Source organism: Condylura cristata, unplaced genomic scaffold, assembly GCF_000260355.1.
Source record: "Condylura cristata isolate star-nosed mole 26May11 unplaced genomic scaffold, ConCri1.0 scaffold00010, whole genome shotgun sequence".
Taxonomy (NCBI): Eukaryota; Metazoa; Chordata; class Mammalia; order Eulipotyphla; family Talpidae; genus Condylura; species Condylura cristata.
In genome coordinates, this window is record NW_004567111.1 from 35,581,882 (window position 1) to 35,605,038 (window position 23,157).

At 41.3% G+C, this 23,157-nt stretch overlaps 1 protein-coding gene across 1 annotated transcript in view; it reads left to right on the forward strand.

Moving 5' to 3' along the window:
* The window catches only part of TNFSF11 (tumor necrosis factor (ligand) superfamily, member 11), a 31,902-nt gene extending 10,899 nt beyond the window's left edge, over positions 1-21,003 (forward strand). Inside the window, exons 3-5 of the mRNA XM_004680130.2 lie at positions 15,604-15,649; positions 15,731-15,829; positions 20,563-21,003. Coding sequence (XP_004680187.1) covers positions 15,604-15,649; positions 15,731-15,829; positions 20,563-20,984 — 567 coding nt within the window. The 3' untranslated portion in view covers positions 20,985-21,003. The remainder of the gene's footprint in view (positions 1-15,603; positions 15,650-15,730; positions 15,830-20,562) is intronic.
* Positions 21,004-23,157: the final 2,154 nt, after the last annotated feature.

Genomic DNA, 23,157 nt, shown 5'->3' on the forward strand with positions numbered 1-23,157 from the left:
TAGGGAGACAACACTTGTACACCTCTTAGAGTTTATATTTGTTGTATTTTATCAAATCTAAAATACCACCAGTTTTCAAATTACTTCATTACTTTATGCATCACAATGAAAGAAGGAAGTGTGGACTATAAACTTAAATGTGCTCATTGTAGGATCTAAAAGTGTGTTTAAGTTCAGAATTACTAAAATGTAAAAATAAAAGATCACCACAGAATTAATGAGGTGCACATTGCTCTCGTACATACAAAAAGCACATTGCTTGCAAGTATTACGGCTTCATTCTGATTAGTAGGGTTTAACTTTATGCATATTTTAAAGTATGGTTTCTTAAATTTTGCTAATCATTTCCTTTTATATTACAGTTTTTTACTATCTATAGCAATAGCAGTTCTCCTTGTTTATTTCTCCTTGTTTTTTTATTTTGTATTAAATTTTTACTAGTCTGCTAATTATCCAGTCTCCCAAATGTTGAAGAATTTATCTGTAAACAACTATTTACATGTACTGGAGGTAATTTGTTTAGCACTGAACCCCTAATTAACATAATTCTGGTTAGGTAAATGATTTAATTGTCTCCAAATTTTCTGCTTAGATCAACTCATCTACTTAAGAAAAAGAGACAAACTTTTAATTTCATCAATGTCCTGGGGTTTTTCTAGAAAAGTAAATAGGCAAGATCAACCAAGATGATTTTAAAAGTAAATAATATAAAGAAGAAAAGATACCATTAATGTTTACTTGATGATGGATGAGTGAAACAGGTGCACATGTCAAAATGTGAAGTTCATTCCTGAAATTATATAGTCTGTAAGCCAGTGGATAGTGAACTTGGAAAAAAGTAATGAAAGAAAATTTAAATTTATGAACCCTTATGAGAATGCAAAGGTTCATCTTAAGAGACCAAAGGAGAAAAATATTATAATTTCTGATACTGAAAAATGATTGACAACATTTTGCATAAATTTCTGTGATTGGAAGTGCATTAGAAATAGGACCTCTTGATATGGTCTAAATAGATGACCTCGCCACCAGGGAGGGCCTCACAGACTATTTTAAGCATAGAAATTTGCCATAGCTTCTCTCACCCCCAAGGATATGCTCTTTTCCCCTCACCAATTCATGACTTGCTAACTGTGTTATCCTTTGATGAGGATTATTGGTTAATGTGGCTCTCTACTCATCTTGCCAAAACAATCAGATTTTCATGTCTTTTGCTAGTACTGAAAATAGCATGGGTGGATGTATTAGTTGTTCATAATAAGTTTGTATTTTAATGTTAATATAATATAGATTTTGAGTGAATCCATAAAACGAAGTTACATGTGTGGCTGCAATCATTATTGAGAGATCAACCCACCCAGTGGTAACAAATGCTGGGCATAAGCACAGTATCACATTATAAGTGTACACAAATTGGTGTTTATCCAGCCTGTCTTTGGTCAGACAACTAATGCTGTTTCTCCCCCTCCCCCCCTCCATTTTTTGCTTGTGGCTGAGTTTTCATGGATTCTTTTCCCCTTTAGCACAGAACTCTGAAACCCTTTTAGTGATCCAGCCCTACCAGCCACAATTTACAGTTTATCATAACAGTCTGTGACAAGAAAGAAAACACTAGGGCAAATATGGTGTCTAATTTATAAAGTAATTCCTGTTTCCAGTTCTGGCAGTCTTTCTGGCCCCTGCCAGCCTGAGGAACAGTAAGCTCAGGCCAGAGCAGGGCCTGTCTCATGTGGCGGGAAGAACACTTGACCCTCCTGGCATGTTTTGGTGGAAAGCCATCTGTTCAGGCATGAAATGGACATTCTGAGCACTCAGTGCTGGGACTCTGCTTGAGTTCAGGAGGCCAGACTGATGTCACATTGGGCATCTGTGGGTGAAAAACTCTTGAGAGTTGATTTGAAAGCTCGATGAAATAATGATACGCAGAAGAGAGCTCTATCTACAAATTATACAAATCACTTTGCTCTCCAAATTGATTCAAAATGCATTCAAGATGAACCCTAGGATCTGGAAAGGAAACATATGGGCTTAGGGATATGTATGTGGATACAGACATTAGCTTTTAAAGTCGTGTTTCTTGACTAATAATGCATCTAACATATAAAAGTGTTTTTCAGTATTTAGATAAATAAATGTTTGCTTGTGAGTATTAAACATTTTCCCCTGAAAGAGCTGCCCAATTAGAAATGACACTTTAAAGCATAGCTGAGGTTTCCATCAGGATGAGGAGGTAGCTGTTTTACTCACATTTGAATATATCAATGTCAAGAAGGAAAGAAAAGGACAAATAAGTGATTGATGACTTACTGACTTCTGTAAGCTAATGTTTTTAAATAAGAGTGAACATTGACCAATTCATAAAGTCATTCAGAAAGTTGTAAGCCTGGTTCTCATTTATCTGCTGTCTGACCAGTGTTACAATTGATAAGTATTAACATTGCAACCTGAGGTAATAATGTCTCAGCATGTTAACAATACAGCCTAATTTTTGTTGGGTGTGATCTTCATGCAGAATTCTCCCTGCAGTTTGTATTCTTTGCATTTCCATTCAAACTCTAAAGGCACGGAAGAGTATGAGCTGAAATCAGGATTCTGGCTTCTTACATAACTATAATATTATAAAACTCTAATTTCACTCCAGAATATGGTAAGCCAACTGACGATAACAACTACCAACAAGCTATCTTGTTCGCATATTCTTGACTATTTGCTGGAATTAGTAAGTTTCTGAACCTTCAAATGAGAAATGGGGGATTAAGACCAGAACTGTAATTATTGAACAATTGTTACCTGGAGTTTTAATTCCTTCACAATGTAAATGTAAAATATCCTGTGTTATTAAGAATCCCCAAAGATGTGTAATACTTTGATCCTCAGTGAGATGTTTGCTTGTATTCGCCATAGTCTGTGCTGCTATAACAAAGAGATCTATCATTCAGCGAACTAAATAAGACATATTGTTTTTCTCTCATATGCAGTAATTCAAAGGTGAATGTCCAGGTTCAGCAGGGAGACTTCCCCATTCGCAATAACTGCTCCCCACCTTTAGGGTCTAGTTGGCATCTCTATTTGTTGTCATTTCCACACAGAGGAAAGGAAGAGCAAAAAGGTAAGAGTGGTATATGGGAGCTGACATATCATCACTTCTAAGTGGTATCCTGTTGGCCAGATTCAAAGCCCCCCTCTTGCTGCAAAGGTGGCTGGGCAATGTCCCCTTCCCTAGCTGAGGAAGCGCCTGCCACCAAAGCTTGAAGGGGGTTCCCAATAACTAGCTGGGAAAAGAAAAGAATGGATTTTAGTGAACAATGAGCAGTCTCTCTTACTCATTAAAGCTAGTGTTGGCAGGAAAATGGACTCATTATAGAGCAGGCGTTCTGCACAGACATAATCTATGAAAAATTTGAATGTTTAAGATTTTATTTTCTAAAGAACAAAATACTTCAGGATTGTTTACATTGAAGGGGAGAGAATAGTGTACTTCTTTTTGAGGGACTTTCCAAGGGCTACTTAGACATAAGCATCTGTGAGCTTTGAATAAACCTTGACTATCGCTTGCATAGTTGTTAGCAGATTTGTGGATTGAAGATCATTAATTTAAAACCAGAAAGTTCATTGGATTAGCAGTGTTTTCTCTATATGTAAAGCTAGTCTCTTAGAATTCCAGTGTCAATTATTTCAAGAGGCCCGTTTTCATTTTTAAATCTAAAATACATAAGAAACCACTTAAATATGAGTAGATTTTAACTACTTATGAAGTCATGATCGTTGAGATTATGACATGACCATTATTTTCACTTGCTTTTTAGTTAAACACACATACGCAGCAAAAACGAGGGGGAAAAAATTAAGCCCCATTCATTGTCTCTTAGCCTTTGTATACAAGAGTATGTGTCCTAAGAAAGTCTCTTGTAAACCCACAAGGAAACTTGGGGTTTGGGGACATTGATGTTCCCAAATCAAGATGTTAGTCATGTCGTGGTTTTCAAAGGGATTTCATCTCTGTTTGCTGTAACAGTTTTGGGAACTGCAATTCAATCAACCCTAATCATATCTAGCCTTTATAAAAGCTGTCTTTATGGGAAAGTTGAAGTAAGACCCACAGAATTTTCCTACAAAACCAAGTCCATCTACTGCTCTTTGTCCCACAATGGGAGTGACTGTCATACTCGATGGCAGGAGACCCAGGACAAACAGGAGAAGAGTTTGCAGGATGGAAATAACTATCAGAGTGATGCCATCAGACGCAGGCTTATCCTTATGCTGGACATACTCCAGAATGGAAGAAAAGATTGCCTGGACGATATTTAAAAAAAATATTTATTTATTTATGCATATAGAACTGGGGTACAGGCCAGAGGTGTAGGGGTGGTAAGAGGATTCATTAGAGACAGAGTGGGGAGCAGAACAGGCAGATCAACAAAGAACACTGCCGAGGGGAACAGTGGGCAAGACAGGAGAGGTCTGGTGCACCAGTGGGTCAGTTCCGGAGCTGGGGATAGAACTCAGGCTAAAGTGGTGGCTAGCTTCGTTGTGCTGTGCTTTCACTGCTGTGCCACCAGGGAGGGCCCTGGATCGATATTCTTAAAGAAATAGAGAACAGGGAGGACATGTCTGGAAGACATGTCTCACTTTGTGACATGGTTTCTTGGGCTAAGATTTCAAAAGTGAGTGAAGCTGAGCCTCTTTGATTAGTGAGGATAATGGTCAGGCATAGATAGGTGCCCCTCCAAGAGTGACTTTTCCTGGGAGAAGGGCAGCCTGTGGGATTGGAGAGGAGAATGTGCCTTCAGCAGCAGTGTTTCTTAAAGCCGCTTGATCTTGAAAACCACCGGGAGCCTTTGTTAAGGGAAAATAAAAGGCTCCTGGTATCATCACAAGGATTTCGATATGGTAGTTCAGGAGCAGACTCTGATTTTGGAATTCCTCTCTTAGATCTGCAGATCTGTCTTTCCAGGAAGGCTTCAGAGTGGGTACTGATAAAGAACTGGGACCAAGGCAGTGTTTTAAGTAGGCAGAGAGTGGTGTGTGGGGAGTCTTTGGTGAATGAAGTAACTATTTTGAGAAGTAGCATCAAGCCTGAGTGGTGTGGATCTTATAAAAAGTCAGTATCAGAAGTGATTAGACAATGAATATTTGATCATTTTTTTTTTTTTGAACTTCAGGATCTTGGAATGTTCCACTCCCACATAGCTTCCTTATCTCAGTCCTCCGTCTTTTCCCTTAAGAACACTGGGTGGTGATGGAGGAGGCGGAGATAGAGGAAGAGGAGGAGAAGGAAGAAGAAAAAACTGGGGACATAAAGTAATAGTAGCTGCAACTGTACTGGCAGTAGTAAAAATAATAATTACAAATGGTAAAATTCATATTCACTGGATGGTTTTTGTAAATTTAGAATCTTTTCAGTGCTCAACCTGCTTTGCATCTGATCTACTTCTTTTGTGGTGAAGTCAGAACCACCATCTCCATTACATGAAACAGAAGTCAGAAGGAGCTGTTAAACCTTTACGAACTCTTCACCTCACTCTCATCCTATGCCTATGAGTCTTTCTCCTTTACAAAACTTTAAGCTATTTCTCCCAACTCTGCATCACTACTATGTCACCTCAATATTCCCATTCCCATCTTTTCTTGCCTGGACAATGGCATCGGTCCACACCATCCTGTCCCATCCTGTGGTCTCTAGTCTATTTTTTTCTATAACTGAGTGACCTCTAAAATGCCCATCTGAACTTAGTTTCCAGCTTAAAACATCCTTTGGTGGATCCCAGTGGCCATCGAGAGAAAGTCTAAGCTGCAGAACCTGTTGTTTAGTCCTCTGTTTCTGACATTCCAACCTCTGCACCCCCATTACCTGTGGCTCCATCTCCTCACCCCACCCAGCTGTACTCAGGGAACCCACAGTGAAGCTCCAGCGGTTCAGTTCTCCTAATCTGGTTGCCTCTGTATGGTGATCATAAGCACAGCGAGGGCAAAGAGAATCTCAGCCCTGGAAACAGCCTTCGTGGCTCCGGGGAAGCCTGGCCAATACATTTTCAGCCCACTTTGTGGGAGGACAGATGAATGAAAGATGGCCTCTGGGCATGGCCCTTGGTAGGGGTTCCACACCTTTCTTTGTGTAGTCAATTTTCTGACTGTCCCTCGCACTCCAGCTCCTTCCTGACAGAGACCCCCATCATGCCCACCTTTGGGGTCAGGAGCCCTATGTGTGCAGGCCCAGGGCTGCCCTGTTCACCCTGTCTGTCATTGGCCTTGACCTCATTGCCTGACCTTGGTCTGACTCACTTGAATCTGAACTTCCTGCGGACACGGAATGAAGTTTACTTTCTGTCCCCAGGTGCTGGGCACCTGTCTATGCTCAATGAGAGGGAAGGAGCTGCTTTTCTGGGTCTTGCCACCCTCTGCTTTTGCTCTCAGCAGGAGGCTGGTTGTTGAATAATGTCAGACACTAGCCTTGATATGAGTGCCAAGTTCGTAGTGGGGTGGCGTGTGCTCCATGGGGGGTATTTTCTGCTTCTTCTCTCTTTGGAGCATGAACAGATTCCGGACCGTAAGCCTGAAGGAGGGTCAGCCGGGGACCTGCCCCTCTGCTTCTGGTCTGCAGAGGTTGGCCTGGGCCTCTTTTCCCTCCTGAGTCCTGTTCTCATGGCTTAGAGACAGTTCTGGGAGTCGGTGAGAGGAAGCCTCCCTCAGGAGATGGCTCTGTTGAGTGTCGTGCCCTGCCGCGAGAGGGAAGGTGGCTTTGTTATGTTTTAAGCGGCAGAGAAAGACAGAGATGTGGTAAATGGCGCTGTTATCCCCAGAGGCCTCAGCGCCGTTCCTCCGTCAAGCCCTCAGATTCTACTTTTTAAACGAGTACCATAGAGCAAGACGTTTTAAAATTGGGCTCTTTATGAAGACTAATATTGCTGTCATAAGGCTACTTTAGGAAAACCCAAGGGGACCTTTAACTGTAGCTGAAGCTTCCTCATTTAAGCCATGAAGGTTAAACAATAAAAACTAATTTTCTGTTCCCAGCATAGCCATCCTCCTGCCAAGGAAGCATCACTGTGCTTTAGGAAAACAAGGGTACACGATTCCTCGGTCCTGTGCTGGGTAGGGCACGTTATATATTGCAAAGGTGTGTCTTTCCCATCGGCGGACTCCCTTTGGGGGCCAGCGCCGCTGGTGATTGGACGCGGGTGGGCAGAGGTTGCCGTAGCGTCCAGGTAAGTTCTTCATGGAGATGGCAGAGGTGCTGGTGTGAGGGTGGCAGCCAGTTCTGTTAGGAGGCAGGAGATTAGGCGCTGGAGAGTAGAGTGCTCAAGTCAGGCGTTAGGGGGTAGGTAGGACCCATGTGGACACTTGGGGTTTGGATGAATTTTTTTATCATAATAGTTTATTTTTATATCATTTTGTGCCTTTTTCCATCTCAACTATAATCCCCGTGGACTTCCCATCACTAAGTCACCCGTGTGCCATCACCATAGTGCGTGCAACCCCCCCCCCATCATTTTTGATCCCATTCCCCACCCCACCCCCATAAAATGTCTCTGGTATATAGTTGTTCATAATTATTATTATTTTTTTCCCCCGATTCTTTATGTTCCTGCTGTGAGTGAAACCAGTCGGTATTTTCCCTTTTCTTTCTGGCTTATTTCATTAAGCATGATCCCTTCCAGCTCCATCCATGTTGCTGCAAAAGACATGTGTTTATCTTTTTGATCACTGAGTAATATTCCATGGTGTATATGTAGCACATCTTTTTAATCCAGTCATTGGATGAATGTTTTATATCAGTCAGTTATGTAAAAAAATGAAGACTTTTAGGAATCAGAATGACTCTTACATTCGGAATTAGTGGGCTTTGTGCCTTTTCTACTAGTTCCTCTCCTTCCTGCCTGCTGGGGTCCTCCTCCCCCTTCTTTTCCTCTCCCTGTCCCTAGGGGGCACAGTAAGGAGCTGCCCTCCCTGTACTCTGCAGCCCTGGGCCTGGCATCCTGGCAGGCTGTACTTCAGGGGCCTCGCTGGGAAGCACCATTTCCATGTTGCCTCTCATAACGTGCATTTGGATGACAGAACCTGCAGTGGAGTCTTCCATTAAAATTCTTTACTTTGAGGTGTAGTGTCACCAGTAATGCTTCATAAAGAACTAGGGGGTCTCTAACTCTATCTTGGTGCATATCAAATATTCCCCCATGTCCCAGGGATTAGGTCTTTGTGAACTTTAGGGGAGGGGAACATGGTGAAGCTGTGACATCTATTCTAAGCTCAGTCTCTTAAGTTGCTGCACAGCTCGGGGGGGGGGGGGCGCTCTTCCTGTGGCTGGTAAAGCCTGAATACTGTGGCAATGAAATCTTAATGGTGAAAGATGAGCTACTGATAGACCTGAGGCCTCTCTCAGGGGGCAGTATACACAAGGTCTGCATCAACAGGGTAGCAGGAGACTTCAGGGAGAACCGACTCTATGGCTTCCAAATGGCAGGAACCTCTGGGCATCTCAATCTCCTGAGGGGTGATGGGGTTTGTGGGTACAGGGGAGAACTAGCAGGAGAGCCCAGAGATGTAACCATGTTTAGTCATGCAGGCCATTCGGAGCACAGGTGAGGATGTGGATTTGTTCCTGGGGTGCACGGAGGGTGTTCAGAAAAGGGACAGGCTCCCCTGTGTGCTTTCGGGTCATCAGAGTGACCCACAGAACAGCTGGGGGCTGATATGAGGAGAGCAGCAAGTAGGAGGCTCTTGTAATCATAATGAGAAATGATGAAAGCTTGAAGGAAGGCAGTGTCCTCTGGGTGGAGAGGAGGGAATGGATTTCTGAGTTATTTATACGGTGGAAGTCTGCAGGACTTCTCTGCAGGAATAGGAAACTGGCTATTCATTTCCAGAAACAAACCATGTGTGGCATAACTCGGCTGATGAATACACTATTCTTGTAACTAGGTTGGGGAAGAATTATGTGAATGGTATCATTAAAATGTTAAAAAGAATGCATTACATACGTTAACACGTATATGAACTCAGTATTATACCTGGCAAGTGGGGTGTTAAATCCTGACAGATGTCCCAGCAGCTGCCACTGGTATTACAGAGGGAGGCAGCCACGGAGACCCCACTAGGGAGCTGGTGCCAGTGGTTATAATGTATCGGGCTGTACAAATTGCTTCTTCTCTGCCCTGACTGACAGCCACCCCTGGGTCACACAATTCACATCACAGTGGGCAGGTGGGATTTTCGGTCTGGTAAACCCCAAATTCTAGCAACTTGACCTTTTCTGGAACTCTTTACAGCTGGGAATGGCCTCTGTGGTAGCTTAAATCTTTTCATATTGTTTTGTAAGACAAACAAGCAAATAATAATAATAATAATAAAACACCACCAGTCAAACAAACTTAAGAACAACTTAATAACATCCACTCTTGAATTGGAGTGTTGTCAAAGTATTGTTTGGGGGCATTTATCCAGCTACATTTACAAAGGAGGGCTTAGCTTTGCTATAAATATTTAAATTACCTGGAGCAAATTCCCATAACTACTCCAAGTTGAAAGTACTCCAAGGGGTTTATGTTTATTTTATGCAGTACAGTCTTTCCTAAGTGGCCTTGACTTAGCAAGATCTGGGCTCTCCCTCCACCCTTTCTTTGGCAAAAGATCTTAAAACTTTTTTTTTTTTAATTACGTTTGCCAGTCATTTATATCTATATAACTTTGGGGTTTCATTTTTACTGCTCCACATGGGCACATGTTCCACTTACCTTTCCCTCAAAAAACCTCCTTTGCTAATGCCTTGTCCCTTTTCTTTCCTTATCCCTTCCCCTCCAATCAGTCTGTGATTTATTTTTGCTGTATTTTGTAGTCTCTCTCTCTCTCTCTCTCTCTATATATATATATATGTACACATACACATATACATGTATACACATTGTTATTTATGTTCCACAGATAAATGAAATCATCTGATATCCATCTTTTACATTCTGACTTATTTCACTTAGTACAGTCACCCCGAGGTCCATTCATTTAGACAGAAAGGTGCTATTTTGTCTTTTTAATTGTTGGGTAGTATTCCACTGAGTTTGTATTCCACAATTTCTTTATCTAGTTGTCTCTCATTGGACTCTTAGGTTGGTTAGATTTGGCAATTGTGGTAAGTGCTGCTGTAAACACAGGAGTACATAAATCTCTTTGCATTCGATTTTTCATATTCTTTGAGTAAATATCTTGCAAGGGAACTTCTGAGCCTCTACGGGAGTTCCATTTTTATTTTCTTAAGAAGTCTCCATACCTTTTTCCATGGAGGCTGCAGGAATTGGCATCCTTACCAACAAATGGATAAGAATTTTTCTTCACATCTTTCACCAACTTTTTTTGTTACAGCTTTTGTTGTTTCCTCTCAGGGGTGGTGGTATCTCATTGCAGTTTTGATTTGCATTTCTTTTGCAGTAAGTGATGCTGAACATTTTTTCACGTGCCTGTGGACCATCTGAATATCTTCTTTAGGAAACTATCTGCTTAGGTCTTTTGCCTATATTTTGATTGGGTTCTCTTTTTTTTTTGTTGTTGTTGTTGTTGGATCCTATGACATTTTAAAAGACTTTCAAGGGAGCCTAACCCCAAAGCCTCAAAGACACCCTCTATTTGCCTCAAGTTTTCCCTAATGTGCTCCTGGGAATTGTACTTCTTGGATATGGTGAGTTCAGGAGAAGTTGAAGAGAAGCAAGCTTAGAAACCACAGTTATGCATTCAGATTGATCTTTTGTGTACTTTCTTTCTTGGAGGAGAAAATTATGAAATGCCAGCATTTTTCTGTGAATGGAAAAAGTTTAAATTAAAAAAAAAATCTCTCAGTTGTTTTCTTGCTCAAGTGCACTCTGACAGCAAGATGGAAAGCTAGTGCAATCTAAACAGGATGATACCACATTGAGAATATTTTCTAAATGTTGTGAAATTTCCTCACCTCTTGTTTTTAGACTTTGGAGTGGCGGCAGATTCTGTCTCCTCTTGCAAACCTGGCCTAAGTTATCCCAGACTTGTCAATGTTGGACCGCGTCCACTAGGTGGCAGTATGTCAGAGGATTTCTTTTAATTGGCTGAGATATCTTGGCTTGCCAGTAGTGAGATTTTTCTTTCTGTTCTGTTTTTGAGGGGTCAAACAAAGCGGCATAATTTAGGCCCAAATTATGCTTCTCTAAAAATATATAAATTTGCGGAAAATCCTACTTATTATAGTGTAACTATGATAAGTTCATTCATTCACATCAGTTTTCTTGGTAACATAACTGATCCTAGTTGTCATGGGTAGTTTTTGGAAACCAAGGGCAATTCTTTTTGTCCTTCACGTATAACAGATGCTAAAAGTGCTGTATTTAGAGAAGGCAGATTTCTGATCCTCCCGAGGAGCAGGACATTGGTTTCTTTCTTAGTAATTCTCAGTTAAGAGACAATTGTACAGAGGGCCCTCTGCCCAGCTTCCTTACCCCGAACTGTGCCTGGCTTCTGCTGAGAGGTTTTCTGGGCAGAATGTCAAAGCTATCTACTTTTTTTTTTAAATGCAATTCTGTGGCAACATTGGATTGCATTGGATATTTATCTCAGAGAGTTAACTGCATTATTATTAATTCACAATTACTTTTAAAACAGAGATAAGACACATATAACATTAATCAGATGAAAGAGGTTAATCTTTCATCTGATTAATCTGCTCAGAGAAAAGGAGTTATTTTAGTGTTTCTCCCAAATTAGATGATTAGACTTTTCTGAACTTAAAGAAACCAGAAGGCATGTCTAAATGATAAGATTTGGGAATAAAGAACTCTGCAAATTTTGAAACACTCTAATTAATGTGACAGAAGTAGAGGACCAATTTGGATGAAGATCACTGTAAATGCAAAGCTTAAAACATAATGGAATTATCAGTTGGGTAAAGCTAGGGTACTTCTTCACATGGTTTCTTACAATCTTTGAAATGGAAAGTATTTAGGGACCTTCAAGAACAATCCTGTCTTGGAAAGTACATACCAAAGTATCTGATCTTTAAGAAAAAAATGACAAGATGGAGTGATTCCCGACCTGTGGGCTGGACTTGATGGGGTCTCATCTGGGGACCTGAAACCCCTTCATGCACAGGCCTGGCCAGGTTCTGGGTGAGTGTGTGTGTTGGGGGTTGGGGAGGTGAGGAGGCATCACCAGCGCATCCCTTGGACATGGCTTCACCATTTAGAAGCCAGCTGTTTCCTGAAGCTCCTTAGCTTCTGAGACCAAATTTCTCCATATCTGGGTGTTTTTCTTCTTGGTTGGTCAGATTCCCAACCTAAGTGAAACTCCTGTCAGAGTTCCTGCTTCAGGGAGGGAGCTACCCTCTCAGACAAATATCTTCCCTCTTCCCACTTCCTTCTAGGTTCTCCATCTGGAAACAGTTAGCCTGTCCTTATCCCGCCCCCCTTTTAATACTAGAAAGAGGGGGAAAGTGGGAATATGTGATAGTACAAAAAAGTCTGAACTTAGGGCAGTGCCTGGGAGGAGACATAGCAAGGCCTACTCATTTCATCCCATACTCATCCTTCCCTTTTGGAGACCAAGGAGCTCCATCCCTCCAGGTGTGGAGAGGGCATCTCTCCCCTCATGACCTGCTTCATGGCAGAAGAAGGAGTACCATGTTCTTAGCCCTGTCACAGGCCACTGGTGCTTCTCCCAGCTAGCATATCTGTGTGTGATGACTATAACTTTTCAAGAGGTATGAACAGATAGCTCCAGGAGTCAAAAGTAGATTCAAACCCAGCTTCATGAGGTGAGTCTTTTAGTCTGCACCATTTCCCAGTCTGATAATGAGGTTGAGTCACTCAACTTTTGATTCTAACTAGAATCAAATATGATTCTACAAAGGGAAATACTTTTTTGGCCACAAATATACACATTCATTGAATTTTCAATATATGAAATCTGCAGAAGTTATGAACATATAATAAATCTAAGACTATGTAAGAGACATCATCATTATAAGCATTCACAGAAACAATTAGTAATGTTTCTCAATGCCTGCTGAACAGTAGAAATACTTACGGAAGTTTCTTTTAAAAACTGCCAGGCCAGCCCTCCCTGGTGGCTCAGCAGATTAAAGCACAGCACTGCAAGCTAGCAGCAGCCACTTCAGTGCGAGTTTGATCCCTGGCCCTGGAGGAGATCCACATGATGCAACAGACCTCTCCTGGCCCGCCCGCTGCTCCCCTCAGCGGTGTACTTCGTTGTTCTGCCAGTTCTGCTCCCCACTCTATCTCTGGTGAATCCTCTCACCGCCCCTGTACCTCTGGCCTGTACCTCAGCGCTGTATGCATAAATAAATACATCTTTAAAAAAATTTTAATTAAAAAAAAGAAGTTGCCTGTCCAGGGAACTGTCCCACATGGTGCAGCAGACCTCTCCTTTCTTGCCTACTGCCCCCCTCAGCAGTGTATTTCAGTAGATCTGCTTGTTCTGCTCCCCACTGTGTCTCTGGTGAATCCTCTTACCCTCCACACTTCTAGCCTACACCCTATTTCTTGTAAGCATAAACAAATAGTAATCTTTAAAAAAAAATCCTGCTAAGTCAATAGTTGGGGTCAGGTCAGGGCCCCTCAAAGTATAAAAACTGAGGAGAATCTTAAATTTATGGTTGTTTTCATGCACATAAATAACAGTAATGTTATTGTTCAAGGAATTGGGGGTGAAATGGGGGGTTCAAGAACAGCTATTAAAAAACTCATGTTTTGTATCCTGAGCTTAAAGACTTATCATGTGCTCCCTCTTCCACATGGAAACTTCCCTACGGCGTTTCTGAGAGAAATTCAGTTTTTGGCTATGTACCCACCGATGTAACATGAAAGCAGGATTACCTCATGGGTCTCTAGCTAGAGTTTTAATTCATTCTGGGTCATGATGCCTTTTTTTTTTTTAAATGAATGTTTAATTTCTCAATGTTGCTGGTTATTGCATTTCTCAATGTTGCTGGTTATTACTTGTAATGAAAGATTTTGTGACAGCTCAGCCCTAGAAGCCACTGATTAAATAGGCAGAAGTTCATTCCCAGGTGGGAGAGAACAAACTTCCCTGCCCAGTTAATCAGTGACTGAGTCTGCTGTTTTCTTGGTCCTGCATCTCAGGCTTAAAGAAAATTTAAGATTTGCTACCTCTGACATTATGAGGATGTAAAAAAACCTCTCAAACTAGGCCCAAGGCTAGCTAGCTCATCTGTTAGAAATGCCAGTTCTCAGGCTCCTCCCTAACACATACTGGATCTGGAGGGCTGGAGATGGGCCTGAAGGCTGTTTCCAAACACCCTCCAGCAGTATGAGGCAAGCTCACACCTGAGAAACACTGAGCTAGTAACCATATGTGTTTCTCTCAGTCACAAGTGTGTTTGCATAGAAGCATGAAATGGACATTTGTAGGTACATGTAGGTATACTTAGGTTTGTTTCCTTCTTCCCTGCTCCCTGTCCCGTTGATGATGGAGATAAGAGCTCGATGGAAAATGAGCTTTAGATCTCTAAATCGATCAGTCTGTCTGTCTATCTATATCTAGTTGTCACACTATCATCTATACGTCTGCCTCAGAGTTCTCCTCCAACCACTCAACGAACTTAAGCTCTATGATCTACCTTTCAAACATCATTGGATGGGGTGAGAGTGGCAGGGGGAGGGAATGGTTAGTGTGGATGTTCACCCCAAAAATAAAAATAGAGAGATTTTCCCCCATATATCTTGTGTCCAGATACCTGAGTTTTACTAGACACCTGCCAAGTATCTACAGGCACTATCTCATTTAATCGTCACAACTACCCGAGCTAAAGTGGTCATTAATACCCTCAGTTTATGTAAGTGGTCGAGCAGGGGTTTAAAATGAGGTCAAGCCCAAGTTTTCATGCACTTTGCTTTACCAGTTATTGACAGCTCAGGTCTTGACCCAGTGGGGCCTGGGGCTACCGCTCTGATCTTTCATGCTCGGACTCCACTAGAGATATGCAGCCGCCTATGCTCTTCATGTGCTTGTGTCCTCTGTTTCTGGCAATGTTTCAGGTTAATTGCTCTAAAAGCTACTCTAAAAAAGTACTCTAAAAGCTCCTAGATATCTCTGTAGTACTTTAAATACACAATGACATTTTAAAACAAAAAATGAACCACTGGGAACTGGGCACCATTCTGTTTCCTGTGGGCCAAGCTCTAGTGTTACAACAGAAATTTGCTAATAAAATACTTTAAAAGAGCCTCCTGGAAGACTTAAGTGGGTTAATATTCTCCTGTAATTGTTACTTTCTTAGTTAAGTCCCTCTCTGTTTGTGTACCTACTACAGAATTTTAATTATGTTGTTATTCCATGTTCTATGACTTACATTATCTTTTATTTCCTCTTATGGCCCAGAGTATTTTGTCAGGTGGTGTGCAGGTGGGGTAATTTTTAAGCACATCAACATTTTGGGGGTGAAACTTCCCTTGATAGCTACTAGAATGTCAAGGAATTTCACTGCTTCTGTGCTTCTAGCATTACTGGAAGGAAGGAAGGTGAATTTATTACATGTTCAACAGTCGTGAATTCTTTCTAGTTAACTAAAAGAGTGAGCGATTACTGAAGATCCTTGTTTTCTTTTTATTTCAGGAATTGCAGCATATTGTTAGAGCACAATATGTCAGAGCAGAAAAAGGTAAGCCTGGCTCAACATGAACATTAGCAGGCCCTCAGCGCCCCTACCTATTAGGCTAATGTGCTTTTTTCTCATCTCCAGCTATGGTGGACGATTCCGGGTTAGATCTGGCCAGGAGGGGCAAGCCTGCCATGCAACCCTTTGCTCATCTCACTATTAACGCCACTGACATCCCCTCGGGTGAGTTGCATTTACATGTGGCCAAAGAAAAAACGTTTCAAGAGTCGTTATCAGCCTAGCTGAGTCAAACCTATCATTAGCCGCCTTACTATCTTTTTGACAGCCTTTAACTTCTACACCAAAAGAAAGGTCATTTCATCTTCAGTTAATGATCCACAGTGTGGAAACAGTGGTGTGCGATCACTCCAGAGGCCTATCATCAGCATATTCGTCACTAGGTCCCCAGTGGCTATGTATTTTAAATGACTGTCAGTTCAGGGTGCAGAGCTGGGAAGGACAATCCCTTGTTATGCTCATCTATGTTTAGTCAAACTAAAGTTGTGTGTCCCCCCCGGCTGGCCTCTGAGGCACGTGAATCCATCCAGGTCACTGAGCACTGCACGTAGTTCCTCAATAGAGGGATATTTAGAGGCAGGAGTCCTCCAGAAACTGAGACCTGGCCTCTGTTCTCCAGGGGCTTCGCGTGTCCTCCTGGTGAGCGGGAGCTCAGTGGGCGGGAGGCCTGTCGGAAATGAGGAGACCGAAAGCTTGCAGCTCACATCTGTCCTACAGCCCTACTGTTTTATTATAACCCCACTGTTACTCCATCAAAGAAAGTACTCTGTAGGGTGACGAGTGAACCTCACTGTACAGCTGTGCCACTTACTGCGCATACACTGTGCCTTGGGCATTTGCTCTGGAGGCATTATCTCGAATCCTTATTACACCCCTGCAAGGTTGTGATTATCTTCAGATTTGGCAGACATGGAAACTGAGGTTCGCACCCTCTGAGTTATCTGCTCCAGGTTGCAATGGTGGCAGAATTAGAAGTTGAGCTCTGCTCTCGTTGATTTCCATGTCTGTGCTTTTCACATTTCAGTAAGTTATGTAAGTACTTGATGGCTAATTGGTTGGACATAAATTTAGAGAGCTCCCATTCCTCTTTCCCTAAGATAAGTACACTAGTTAATTTTAGTAGCAGGGCTTTAAAATCTACCTATGTGGGTTCAAAGTCCCACTGTCTACTAACTGCCCGTATGACCTTGTGCAAGTCTGTTATTATTGAATGCATTCTTGCATCTGCTGCTTCATAGGCCTCCTGAGAGCAACTGTGGCCTAGCTTGGAAGGCCGTGTCTGAACAAGCTTCTGTAGAGCTGGTATAAAGTCAACCCTCAGTGAATGCAATTTTTTATTATTATTTGAGTTTAATTAAATAATTATTCATGTTCTACTGTGTGCTCAAAATGATTTAAGGCAAGTTTTTCTTAGAGTTGAAAAGTTCCAAGTCATACTATATGATTTTGAAGCCATTGTCCTACTGTGGGCCAACAAGGGATTTTTCCTGACGACAGACCTAGGAAGTGAGGAGCCAACCCTTGGCTTTTAGGAGATTTTCTATCCTGTTCCAGATACTTGCTTCATAAACAAATTTCCTCCCTCTATGTACGTGTACCGTATGGTGGGGCAACCCTAATTTTTGAGTGGAAATCTATTTTGCATGTTAGCAAAGGCAATCAAATTAATATGATGAATCAGTTGTGTATGCTATGAATGTACTCCATATTTATCTTTTCAGTTCATTTTAAATGCCATATGATAAATATTGCATCAGACTGTGTGCCAAAGTCGATTTGGCAATAACAAGCATGTTTTAGTTATAAAGCTGTCTCCTCAGGCACCTAGCATCAAGTCATTGCCAAAAAACAGGGCACAACTCTGGTTATTTTCCTTTGATTATTGAGTTAGATTCTGTGTGAAATGAGTTTGTATATGCTTCTGTTTAAGAAAATAGAATTTGCTTTTCTGGCTGGGCCAACAACTCATTTTATCCACATATGTCCCAGCCTTGGCCAAAACTGGCTATTACAGAAGAAGAGGGCTGTCATTGTGCCTATACATTTGGGGCTCTGTTTTATACTTATTTACACATAGGAAGTCAGAATATGCCTTGTAGGCTGGTTATATTCTGCATTTCCAAAACGTCTTAAATAAAATGCACTGGGAAATATTTAGGGAGATCCAGAATATGTGGTTTTCTTAGCTAACTATTTGGAGAGGCCTCTCTCCCACGTGCAATGCAGTGACCACAGGACCTGGGAGGCGGGGTGGGGGTCGGGGGAGGAGGTCTCCCATGTCTCATTAGCCCTGGACGCCTGGGGCCGACATGAATGCCTTCACCCAGACTGCTCACCTCTTCTCCCACTATTGCCGACTCAGAATCCTCTATCCTCCAGTTGACACTGCTGACTTCCCCCCTCCTCCTCTGTATGCTCCACAAGTTCGCTCATTGCTTGAACAGTTTTCCCCCCAGGCTGTTCTTCCTCCCCCTACCTCACCCACTTTGGAGCCAAGTCCTCCTTGTCTATTGACTCCTTCATGACTCACTCAGCTGAGCTCCCCGCATCACTGTGAATTTCTGAAGTGTTTACTTGGCTGTTGCTTTTTCCGTATTTCAGCCCCATGCTCATGACAAGCAGAATTGAAACTGCTATTTTTCTGATGATTTTTTAAAACCCGTTTGTATGATGCTAAGACTGTAGACTGTGTGGGTGCACTGCTTTGTTATAATTCCTAGTTGTGGGCAGAGAGAATACCCATAGAAAGCACCACAGATATTTATCAAATGATCAACTGAATGAATCAAAGTAGATGAGTGAATGGACAGATGTGGAGATATGCTCAGTGGGAAATAAGGACTCTCCTCTCACTTGACTTTACCTAACAGTGTGTTAAGTTCCCATCTTCTCTCCTCTCTGTTGCATATTCCTTCCTCGCCTTCCCATGCTTTATCATGGAGTCCTTGGTCTAGCATGAGATGATCCATCCCATTGAGAGGGTAGACTTCACCTTTGTCATTCTGCAACTTTGTGTTAACAATCTTATAGAAGAAGACAAACAATTGGCTGACTAAAGCATTGAATGAAGGAATCGAGTAAGAAGGAAAGAGCCATAGTATAATTTGAGAAAAGAAACATCTTGAATTGTCTTAGCTTTGTCAGTCGGTGAGGTAACTTGTTTATCTGTCTAGAAGAATTACTTTATTAGTATTTATGAGGGTGTGATGAATAGTCAGGTAGTCTCATCTGGACTCAATATCATGAGATAATATTTATATTTGGGATGCTTTATTTAATCTAAGACCGCACTTCCAGTGAAGTGCTGTATTTTGGTGGGTGCTGGAGGTGGCAGTGTCTGTGATGGCTTGCTCTGGTGCCCTCCTGTGGGTCAGATGGGGTGTTAAGAAAATATATTATCCCCAGACAGAGGAAATAGAACCATTACCTTCTTGACCTTCACAGGCTAGCCTAGTGGTAGATTGCCTCACTGTACCTTGGCCCCTTTGGAATTTTTCTTCCATTTACACTGCCACCTAGATAGTTCTTGGAACAACCTGGCATTAGGTTCTTAGGCCATCTCACAGCCCATCACTGGCCCTTCAGAGACAGAAGAGCATATTCCTTTTTGTGGCTCGCCAGAAAGGATGAGGTGTTCAACTGCCCCAGGATTCAGGCAGCTTGGGAAGGTAGCTGGTGTGAGTTTCTGATTCTAGGCTCTTCCAAAGACTCCGTAGGCTGGATCTTTGGAATCCACTTTAATCTAAGTCTTGCGGGCTGATTATTTTGGGTGATATGTAGCAAAGAACTTCTCCCTGGCTATAGAATTGAATTCCAAAGCCAGTCTGAAGCTCCTCTATTTTGCCTTGCTGAAATCCTAGTAGATGGTAGTTTTAAGTTAACATTTAAGTATTTGCAAAATCTCCTGGAGGGAAAAAATGTATTTGTATTTCTACAATGTAACAATTTTGCCTCCATTAGTTTACACCTTTACTAGTTGGATAGTAGGTGGCCACATAAATGTGAGTGCTTGTTAGTTGGGTTTATCAGTGAGATATTTCCAATTTTTAAATCTATGAAAGAACAGACAAAAGACCTGAAATATCGAAAGCACTGGACATGTTACTGATCTAGAAGATTTTAAAGAAACTTATTGCTCCCAAAATAGTAGAATGATGATCATTTGTCATACTTTAGGTGTGAGGAGAGGTTATGGGAGAATTCTGGTCAATCAGTGGAGAATTTATGATGCTTTGGTCACAAAGAATTGTGTGAAATTGAGGAGTGCAAAGCCAAGAAAGTTTTCTTTATCATCTTACCTGGGGGCAACTTTTCAGTTGTATGTATCTCAAAAGCATTTGAGGTATTTAGAGGAAGGGAAAATAGTAATGAGAATAGAGTTTGAGCTTGATCATTTGGTCCATCTCTTTCTACCCCTGTCCATGAATTAGAGAAAGTAGAGTCACGTGGATTCTGGAAGTTCTCTTCTTATTCTTGTTTCTTGCTTTCCCATCACAGTTGCCTTTGGCTCATTCTCTCCTTCAACCCCAAATGACCTTTCTGCTTCTGTTGGTGAGTCCTCTTCCTCCTTTAAGTTCTCAGACTCAGTAGCAACTCAACAAAAGTATTGCTGATTCTTCTGGGGTGAAATAGTCTCCTTCTTGGCCTGTGTAGGAAAAATGAGATTTCCATGTGGATAGGAAACATGAGATTTCATCCCTGTATTCTCTCTGAGGCCTCACAGGGAACACTAAGTATGGTTATGCATTTCTCTCCTTTTAGAAAATAAGTTCTGAGAAGTTATTCTTCTGTTGAGACAGACTCTTGTGCTATACTTTTTTCTTCGACCTCATCAAATTATTGGGTGACTTTCTCATAAAAGGTGTTTTTTAAAAATCATGTGCCTCTCCTCTCTTCAGGTTCCCATAAAGTGAGTCTGTCATCTTGGTACCATGATCGAGGTTGGGCCAAGATATCCAACATGACTTTCAGCAATGGAAAATTAATTGTCAACCAAGATGGCTTTTATTACTTGTATGCCAACATCTGCTTTCGACATCATGAAACTTCAGGAGACCTAGCTACAGAGTATCTTCAACTCATGGTGTATGTCACTAAGACCAGCATCAAAATTCCCAGTTCACATACCTTGATGAAAGGAGGAAGCACCAAATATTGGTCGGGGAATTCTGAGTTCCATTTCTACTCCATAAATGTCGGAGGATTTTTTAAGCTACGATCTGGTGAGGAAATAAGCATTGAGGTGTCCAACCCTTCACTACTGGATCCAGATCAAGATGCAACCTACTTTGGTGCATTTAAAGTTCGAGATATAGATTGAGTTCTATTTTCTGGAGTGTTATGCTTATTTCCTAAGATGTCCAAAAAACTTAAAAAAAAAAAAAACAAAAAACAAACAACAACAACAACAACAACAAACCCAACTAAGAAGGATGTATGTATATAGATGTGTGAGACTACTAAGAGCTATGACCCACATGGTACAATTCATGGAGACTACCCATGCTTTTGACTCTGTAGAGAGCAAGTGTATCCATAGCCAAAGGAGGAGTTGAGCTCAAACTGTATGATGAGTCTAAAGGCTTTCTTACACAATGGTTTTTAAATTTTGTAATGAATTCCTAGAATTAAACCAGGTTGGAGCAATTATGACTGCCTTTACAGAAAACTACATTTGGGCTGTAGGAGGGGTTAGTTCTCTGGAACATGCCCGTGGCTATGTGCCACTGAAGTGGAGAGGACATCATCTAATTGCAAATGGATGATTATGTGACGGTTAAGTTCTTTTGAATTGTTACATCATGCTGGAACCTGCAAATAGATACTTTTTCTAATGTGAGAAAATATATGTATTTTTATATAATATCTAAAGTTATATTTCAGGTGTAATGTTTTCTGTGCAAAGTATTGTAAATTATATTTGTGCTATAGTATTTGATTCAAAATATTTAAAAATGTCTTGCTGGAGACATATTTAATGTTTTAAATGTACAGACATATTTAACTGGTGCACTTTGTAAATCCCCTGGGGAAAACTTGCAGCTAAGGAAAAAATATGTAGTTTGCTAATATCAACTGTATTATATTTCTTCTTTCCTTTTAAATTAATAGATTTTTCAGACTTGTCAAGTCTTTGCAAAAAAATTAAAATGGATACCTTGAATAGTAAGTAGAATGTTGACCACCATGTGCCTTTCAAATTTAGAATCTAATTGACTGCAGAAAGCTGACATTGCCAAAAAAAGAGACATAATGGTCTACTGGAATCTGTCAAGAGTATTTCTATAATTATTGAACAGGTGTTTTTTTTTTTATTTTCCTAGCAATGCTGCAAATTATCAGCAAAAAATTAAACCCAATTTTTAATTTAGTGGAAGTTATTCTATACTGTACAATAACAACATTGCCTTGGAATGTTATTTTTTTGGTACGGAAATAAATTTATAAGAAAACCTACCCTGTGACTTGGTGGTTCTTTTTTTGTATCTACTCTGTCTTGCTGTGTGACCCTGTTTTCCCCAATATGGTAATGTACTTCTATTTTTCCAAAGGTTACTGAGAGAAATGCAGATGTAATTAAAAAGTAGGTACAGATTCAATTAAATTAATGAACCTTGGAATTTGAAAAATCATTTGCATCGGGTTTGTATGCAAGAATGTAGTGAGATAGGAAAACAGAGGCTTCCTCACTTTAGAAAGAAGTTTGTTATGCTTACAGCATGAGAAACTATGGTGCTTTGCACAAATTGACAGTGTCCTACAGAACAGCCAATTGATCTAGAGGAACCCCTGGGCATTGCCTGCCATCCCACAGTGAGGAAGGATAAGTGATGGACTGAACACTTGACCTCATGGAAACTTATATGGGGTGCTTCCTCACTAGGTTGGCTATTCACTGGAGGGAGAAAACGAGCAATCCAGTAAGGTACAAGAAGCCATAATTTAAGAACTTGCCACTTGTGGGTACATGCTTCTTAATGGCTGTGACAGGAGAGGAGAGAAATAACAGATGCAAGGGCAGTGAGAGGCTTCACCAGAAACAGACTGGGGAGCAGAACAGGCAGATCCAAGTACACTGCTGAGGGGAGCAGTGGATGGGTCTGGAAAGGTCTGCCATGCCGTGTGGGTCACTCGTGCTGAAACAGCTGTGGCTAGCTTCAATGCTGCGTCCTAACCCGTTGCGCCAACAGGGAGGCCCAGTTGCTATATCTTATTGAGATGGATCAGATCATGTCAACGCTCAGCAAACAGCTAAGTGAAAGTGTTGAGGAATGACAACAATTGCGTCACGAGACTGGCACATACCAGATGCTATAGCAAAGTGAATTGTTCATGTAAAATATCTAATTTCAATCTTCTCCCAACATATGTCAAATCTGAAGGAAGGAAAGCACCCAACATTTAAGTCATCTGTCCTCTTCAGTCAACTTTCACAACTGTACTGGATTTGTACACCCTTGCCTCTTTCTAAAACTACAAGTTAAGTGATTCTT